The sequence below is a fragment of the Herpailurus yagouaroundi genome, unplaced genomic scaffold (genome assembly GCF_014898765.1).
Source record: "Herpailurus yagouaroundi ecotype Mexico unplaced genomic scaffold, PumYag 28, whole genome shotgun sequence".
NCBI classification, from domain to species: Eukaryota; Metazoa; Chordata; class Mammalia; order Carnivora; family Felidae; genus Herpailurus; species Herpailurus yagouaroundi.
Window position 1 is genome coordinate 104817731 of NW_024412376.1, and position 8496 is coordinate 104826226.

At 36.7% G+C, this 8496-nt stretch overlaps 1 protein-coding gene across 3 annotated transcripts in view; it reads right to left on the reverse strand.

Moving 5' to 3' along the window:
• The window catches only part of MRPL1 (mitochondrial ribosomal protein L1), a 99064-nt gene that overhangs the window by 80654 nt on the left and 9914 nt on the right, over positions 1 to 8496 (reverse strand). For all 3 annotated transcript variants that reach the window (XM_040480485.1, XM_040480471.1, XM_040480476.1), the window contains exon 2: positions 3456 to 3567. In XM_040480485.1, the coding sequence (XP_040336419.1) occupies positions 3456 to 3567 (112 nt within the window). The remainder of the gene's footprint in view (positions 1 to 3455; positions 3568 to 8496) is intronic.

Genomic DNA, 8496 nt, shown 5'->3' on the forward strand with positions numbered 1-8496 from the left:
CTGAATAATTCTCATTTGTCAGACATGAAAGAAATCATCTGCTAATAATTTACCAGTTTTATTTTACATTGCATATTTCTCACGATATAGTTTTTAGATGAGTGAAAATTGTTTTTAAAGGTGCACTGGAAGAGAATATGGGGAAGACATAAAACGAAAATTTTCTATAGGATAAAAGCAAACATTTAAAGATAAAATATTCTAACAGTAATTAATATCCCTAATAAATATTTTCAAAAAGCAGAAAAGAAGACAAACTGCTCAAAAGAAAAATAAGCAAAGATATAAATTAGAATACAATGAAGAAACAGAAATAAAGACTGATGATATCAAGAGAGGTTAAGAATGCAGGCACTCATTCACTGCTGGAGGGATAGGGATGTAACCAGGTAGAACCCAATACTCCTCTAACTTAACAACAAAAAAGAATCCACTGGGTACTATGCACACTGAAAAGGAAGACTCCTTTCTAGTTATATTTCTGCCACCTCCCTCTTCATCCTATATCAAGCCATAGCAGACAGTATTCGTCCATATCATTCACTTTCATGCTTCTGTACCACTGAAATACTTTTTTCTCAACCCCCCTGCAAAATTCTTTCAGGACCCAGTTCAAATACTTCTTGCCATACCCTTTTCCAGGTAGAATTAATTTACCTTATATCTGTGATCCCATAGAACTTGGTCCATTTCTCTTCCACAGCAATTAAAATAAAAGGTTATATATAGTACACAATATGTACTAATTTATTTTATGTAAAGAGCTCCTACTAATCAAAGAATTGGAATAGAACATGAAGAAAATCCATAATAAACAATATAAATGGTTTTTTAACACATGAAGATATACAACCTCAATAATAATAAACATAAATTAAAACTTGATTATACCATTCATTACCCAGCAAATTGTCAGAGTTCAAAAATTTTAACTACACTGTATATGGAAAAAGAGGCATTCTAATACTATTTACTGGCAAGAACATAAATTGTCAATATCTCTATGAAGGCAATTTGGCATTACCTATCAAAATTATAAATGCACATATCTTTTGATTCAAAAATTCTATTTCTCAGAGTTTATACTACAAATGTATTCATAATCTTTGACAAGATCTATGTACATGATTATTCACTGCAGGATCATTTGTATTAGCAAAAGATTAAAAAGATAAATGTGTATCATAGAGGGAAATAGGGAAATGGTTAAATAAATTATGGTATATTCACATCATGAAATATTATATGCAGGTCATTATAGCACTATTTTACAAGAGCCAAAACATGGAAACAACCTAAGTGTCCATCAACAGATGAATGGATAAAGAAAATACGGCACATGTATACAATGAAATATTTACATTCAGTCATAAGAAAAGAATAAAATCTTGCCATTTGACAACATGGATGGACCTTCAGGGTATTATGCTGATAAAAGTTAGACAAAAAATAACAAATACCATATGATCTCACTTATACATGAAATCTTTAAAAAAAAAAATGAACTCACAGATGCAGAGAACTAATTGGTGGTTACCAAAGGCAAGGCGGGGGTGGTGAAATGGGCCAAGGTGGTCAAAAGTACAAACTCCCTCTTATAAAATAAATAATCATGGAAATGTAATGTGTAGCAAGGTGACTACAGTTAATAATACTGTATGGTCTGTTTGAAAGTTGCTAAGAGGGTAAATCTTCGAAAGCTCTCATCACAAGAAAAGAAAGTACATCTCTATATAGTGACAGATATTAACAAGACTTACTCTTATGGGGATTTCCCAAAATATATAAATATTGAATCATTATGTTGTACACCTGACACTAATATATTATGTGTCAATTATATCTCATTAAAAAAAATAACTAGACAGCTCCATCTAAAACTATCTCCAAGATATATCATTTTTTTAAGTTTATTTCTTTATTTTGAGAGAGAAAGAGAGAGCAAGTGCAGAAGAGAGGCAGAGAGAGAAGATCTCAAGCACGATCTATGCTGTTTAGTGTGGAGGAGCCCGATGTGGCTCTAGAACCCACGAACAGTGACATCATGACCTGAGCTGAAATCAGGAGTTGGATGCTTAACAGATTGAGTCACCCAGGCACGCCTATGATATGCTGTTAAGTTAAAAGCAAGCAAGATGCAAAACGAGGAATACAGTTAAATAAGAAACAATTCTGACATTAAATGTATGTGTTTTTTTTTCCTACACCAACCAATCATCTGACATCAGCCAAGTATCCAACACTTGAACACAATTCTGATACTATCTACCTGGATTTTGCATCAGATCCCACAAGTTAAGGATTCAATCCCACAAGACTGCCCCCACTTTGGATGCCAACTGCAATTCAGGGCCTCTGGTATTTCTGGCCAAATGGCTAGAAATCAAGGCGTCCTGTGACCCCCTCCACAGACTTCATAATTTACTAGAATAGTTCACAGAGCACAAAGAAACACTTACTTAACATTTACCACTTTATTATACAATAAAAAATATGATAAAGGATACAGACGAACAGGGACATAGGGGAAGGTCCAAAAGAGTCTAGAGTGTAAGAGTTTCTCTCTCCAGTGGGTCTGGGTGAGTCACCTTTCTGGCACACGTATATATTCACCAATCCAGAAACTCTTAGAACCCCACAGTACTGGGATTTTTATGGAGGCATAATCAATTATGAACTCAATCTCTAGCCTCTCTCCCTGGCAGGGCTGAAAGATTATTCTTTTTTTTTTTTTAAATTTGTTTAGTGTTTTATTCATTTTCTGAGAGAGAGAGAGAGAGAGAGCGAGCAGGGGACAGGCAGAGAGAGGGAGACACTGAACCCGAAGCAGGCTCCACCAGAGCCTGATGTGGGGCTCAGACTCAAGAACCATGAGATTATGACCTGAGCTGTAGTCTGACATTTAACTGAATGAGCCACCCAGGCACCCCAGGGCTGAAAGAGTCTAATCATGGCTTGCTCTTTCTGGTGACCAGCCTTCACCTAAGAGTCTACCAAGATTTGCCTTATTAGAGCAAAAGATGCTCCTATCACCCAGAAAATTACAAGAGGTTTTAAGAGCTCTGTATCAAGCACTGGGGGCAGAGACCAATATAAATATTTCTTATCATATCACAAAATCTTAGCTCCAACACTTACTAGCTCTGTGACCCTAGGCAAGTTATCTAATCTATCAGTGCCTTACTTTTCAACTCAAAAACATAACATTATAACAACAGCTTGCACATAAAGTTGCTGTGGAAAATAAATTAATTATTGAATGCCAGTGTTCAATATATGTTAAGTATTACTATAATAAGTCATATTTTTTTCTTTAGGACTATAAAAGGTCAAAGAAGCAGAGATGATAAACTTTTACAGCTATATGTCCCTGTACATATATATGGGACAAAGCATGTTTTTTAATCAAAATTTTAAAAGAATGCAAACAAAATGAATTAAAAAAAAATACTTACTTTGTAGCAGCAGCAAAATATCTGCTGGGCACCCAAACATTTACAGAACAAGGATAAAGAGATGTCTGACAAGTCGTCTTGGAAAGACCATGCTTTTGACGATGTATCAAGACTTGAAAGAAAAAAAATACATTAATCATTACATCCATACTTTTTATATTCTTAATGTTTCCAAAACAAAAAAACAAAAATATTAAATATTTTATGAGTCTCAACCATTCTTTAAAAAGTGTAATAGTGGGGCACCTCAGTGGCTCAGTCAGTTAAGTGTCTGACTTCAGCTCAGGTCATGATCTCCGGGTTGGTGAGTTTGGGCCCCATGTTAGGCTCTGTGCTAACAGCTGGAGCCTGGGGCCTGCTTTGGATTCTGTGTCTCCCTCTCTTACTGCCCCTCCCCTGCTTGCACTCTGTCTCTCTCTCTCTCTCTCAAAAATACATAAACATCAAAAAAAATTTTTTAAGTAGAATAATAGAACCTACAATACGTGAAACTAAAGCCAAGTAAACATCTAATTCAACAATTGTCTTCATTTTTTGTTTAAGATTTTGTTTTTAAGTAATCTGTACACCCAATGTAGAGCTCAAACTTACAACCATGAAATCTACAATTGTATGTTCTACTGACTGAGCCAGCCAGGTGCCCCCTGTCTTCATTTATTTTTAACTTAATGTAGTTCAGGTTCAACAGAGTATGTTAGCTCTGCTATTATGGAATATATATCCTGAATTTCTTAATAATTTAATTTTTTCTCTTTTTATATGTATAATACATTCACAGAGTTGCCCAATGTACATCTGAAGAATAACAGCTAAGTGGAGGGAATTGCCTTACCAGAGATCAATGGTTATGAAGTTATGGTAATTAAGACACTTTGCTATTGGCACAAGTATAGAAAGACAAATTAATAAAACAAAAACAGCCTAGCAACAGACCCATACACATGTGGATATTTGAAATATGACAAATGTTATTGTAGATCATTGTGCAAATAATTCAATTAGGTGGTGTTAAGAAAAGAGATTATTCATAGGGAAAAGAATAGATTTAGATCCCTATCTCATAACACACACACACACACACACCACACACCAATCAAATGTAGATGGACCAAGGATTTACATTTGAATGGCAAAACTAAAAGCTTTCAGAATACAGGAAAGTATCTTTTTGATCATTTAGGAGGGACCAATTTCACAAACAAAACGCAAAAGCACTGGCCAAAAATGACTTATTAGTGTTAAGACTATCTGTTTATTAAAGAAAGTGAAAGACAAGCCAAAATTGAGAGAATAACAACATATATAACAAAGAATTAATATCCAGAATATGTAAGATCAACCTAATTAAAAAAATAAAAGAGACGAACAGGTTTCTAACTGAAAAGGCAACATAAATGATGCATGAAATGCATGGAAAAATGCGCAATCTCATTTGTAGTCACATAAATATTAATTTAAACCACAATAAAATACCATTTGACATTGCTGTTTAAAGTAGGCCTCTAAATTAACATTACACCAGCATGTAAAATAAACCACATCCCTAAGTATTTTGCTGCAGCTGACAATATTTTTTTCATAAGACTTCTTCAATGAACAGTGCTTTGATTTCATTGTGCACAGGTAACAGTTTCTAGATGAGAGCATTTAAGCAGCAATGTTTTACATACATCAGACTGGCCAAACTTTTTTTAAAAAGTCTGGGGTTGCTGAAAATGTTAAGGATAAATTTTACACATAGCAGATAAGAGTATGAATTGGAATACCATTATGGAAAACAATATGACATAACTCAATGAGTCTAGGCATACACATATCAATGATGCAGTTATTCCACTTCTAGGAATATATCCTAGAGGAACTCCTGCCCATGTATACTAAGAGACATGCACAAAAATAACATCATCATAACATCAGGAGACTTCTGGGGAAGATGGCAAAGTATGAGGACCATAAGCTCATCTCGTCCCAGAGACACAATTAGATATCGGCCAATTCAGTGTAAGTAACCCAGAAAATAACCCAAAGATTGGCAGAACAGACTCTCCACAGCTAAACGTAGAGAAGAGGCCACTTTGAAGAGGGTAGGAAGGACAGGGATGCGGTTGGGAGCCACATGGAACTGCAAGACTGTCCACAAGAGGAAGGAACACCATGGGCATAGAGAAAGCAGAGAAATAAACCCTCACACCAAGACAGCCCAGAGGAGGAAGACCAGTCCTCGTGACATTTGGCTTCGAAACCAGAGGTACTGAATTTCCAGAGTTCTTACAATCAGCGAGGCTTAATATTTGGAACTTTAAAAGAAATCAGCAAGCTCAAGGGACAGACAGGTGGCAGAGCCAGGAGGGCAAAAGGAAACTGAGCCCTTGCCCTTAAAGAGACAGCACAACAAACAGCCCCATGGAGATAGAGCACAGAAACAGCAGGTTGAACAATGCCTCAGGTATATGAGAGGGAGATATGTTTATACAAATCTCATTGTGTACTGGAGAGCCAGGGTCCTTGAGAGACTTCTCCAGGAACAAAATTGCTGGTGAGTGCCATTTCCATGCTTCACCCCCAGCATAAACACACCAACACCTTTGGGAACCAGCACAATGCCAACACTTGCTAACTTGCTAACAGTGCACCCTGCCCCCAGTTCTCCTGCAGACATGCCCCTTCCAGCCAGGCCTCCAATCCAGGTCTCCTCCCACAGCAGATTCACATAAACATTTCTAACACCATGCATCACTACCCCAAGCACTTCTGCAGATCTGCTGCCTCCAACACAACCTGACTCAGTCCCTAGTTCTGGAGGTCCTGCCCTGCTAACTCAGGGCCTTGCTGGCACCAAGCACGCTGCCCCCATGTTCACCTGAAGTTAGATGCTCCTGGATCTCTGACAAACACCTGACCTGACTCAATTAGAGCCCAAGGGGGCCCCAGACTGGCCCACTGACACCACAGAGACCAGATCCTGCCCATAAAAGACAAAGAGAGCCACTGCAGATGACTGGACTGAAGGCAAACATGGCTCAGCCACAACAGCAGGGCACATTCAACACTCACGGGAGACACACCTGAAGTTCCAGGTTCTGGTGAATAGGGGACACTGACATTGCATTGCAGGGCACTACAGAACCTATTCCTCATAAGGTCCTACTTTCAAGAGCAGGAGACATAGCTAACTTTTCTAACATGCAAAAACAGACACAGAGAGTTAGACAAAATGAGAAGACAGATGAGTTTGTCCCAAATGAAAGAACAGGACAAAATGACAAGAGACCTAAACAAAATGGAGATATATAATATGCCTGATAGAGAATTAAAAAAAAATTTTAATGTGTATTTATTTTTGAGAGAGAGACAGAGCACGAGTATGGGAGGGACAGAAAGAGAGGGAGACATAGAATCTGAAGCAGGCTCCAGACTTTGAGCTGTAAGCACAGAGCCCAATGTGGAGCTCAAACCCACAGACCATGAGATCATGACCTGAGCTGAAGTCAGATGCTTAACCAACTGAGCAACCCAGGAGCCCAAAGAATTTAAAGTAATGGTCATAAAGATACTCATTAGGCTTGAGAAAAGAGTAAAGAATCTCAGCAAGACCTTTAACAAAGAGATAGAAAACAAAAAAAAAAAAAGATGAAAAACTCAATAACTGAAGTTAAAAATACACTAGATGGAAAACAGTAGCAACCTGGAGAACAGAGTAATGGAAAGCAATAAAGCTAAACAAGAGAAAAAATAATAATAATAAATGTGAAAGTAGACAGGGAACTCAGCAACACCATCAAGCGTAATAACATTCACATTATAGGAATCGCAGAAGAAGAAAAAGAAAAGGGGGTAGAAGAAATTTACTTGAAGAAATAATAGCTGAAAATTTCTAAATCTAGGGGAAAAAAAACAAAAATCCAGATCCAGGAGGTAGAGATCCCCAAACAAAATCAAACTAAGGAAGTCCACCTCAAGACCAACTAAAATGGCAGAAAATAGTTATTAAGAAAAAAATTTAAAAGCAACAATAGAAAAGTTACATCCAAGGGAAACTCCAGAAGGCTATCAGCATATTTTTCAGCACAAACTTTGCAGGTCAGAAGGGAGTGCTAGATATATTCAAAGTGCTATGGGAAAAACAAACAAACAAACTGCAGCCAAGAATACTGTGTCCAGCAAAGTTATCATTCAAATAGAGGGAGACAGTTTCCCAAACAAAAATTAAAGGAAGTCATGACCAGTAAATCAGCCTTATAAGGATGTTAAAGGGGACTCTTTGAGTGGACGGTAGGTAAAGACCACCAGTAGGAATAAGAAAAGTAGGAAACACAAAAGAAGTAAAAATAAGTTCACCTATAAAAATCAGTCAAGGGATTTACAAAAATAAAAGCATATAAAGTAGGGCACCGTATACCTATAAAGTGGGAGGAGAGGAATAAAGAATGGGTTCTAACTGAAGTAATAATCAAATTAGACTGCTGTATGCATATTATATATAAACCTAATGGAAACCACAAATCAAAGACCAGTAATAAATATGCAAAAATAAAGAGAAAGGAATCCAAGTATATCACTAAAGAAAGACAACAAACCATAGAAGAAGCAAAGAACAACTCCAAAAAGAACCATAAAACAAGTAACAAAATGGCAATAAGTACATACCTACCAACAATTACTTTGAATACTCCAGTCAAAAGACAGCACAACAAAATGGATGAAAAAGCAACACCCATCTATATATGGCTACAAAAGACTCACTTCAGACCTAAAGATGTGCAGATTGCAGTGCCATGTCTAGCTCAGTCAACATGAGACTCTTGATCTCAAGGTCATGAGTTCACACCCCACATTGGGGTAGGGTTTATTTAAAAAAAAAAAAAAAAAAGTACATGAAGATTGAAAATAAAGGGATGGAAAAGCATTTATCATGCAAATGGAAGTGAAAAGAAAGCCAGGGTAGCAATACTTATATTGGACAAAATTGACTTTGAAACAAGGACTGTAACAAGAAAGAAAAGAAAAGAAAAGAAAAGAAAAGAAAAGAAAAGAAAAGAAA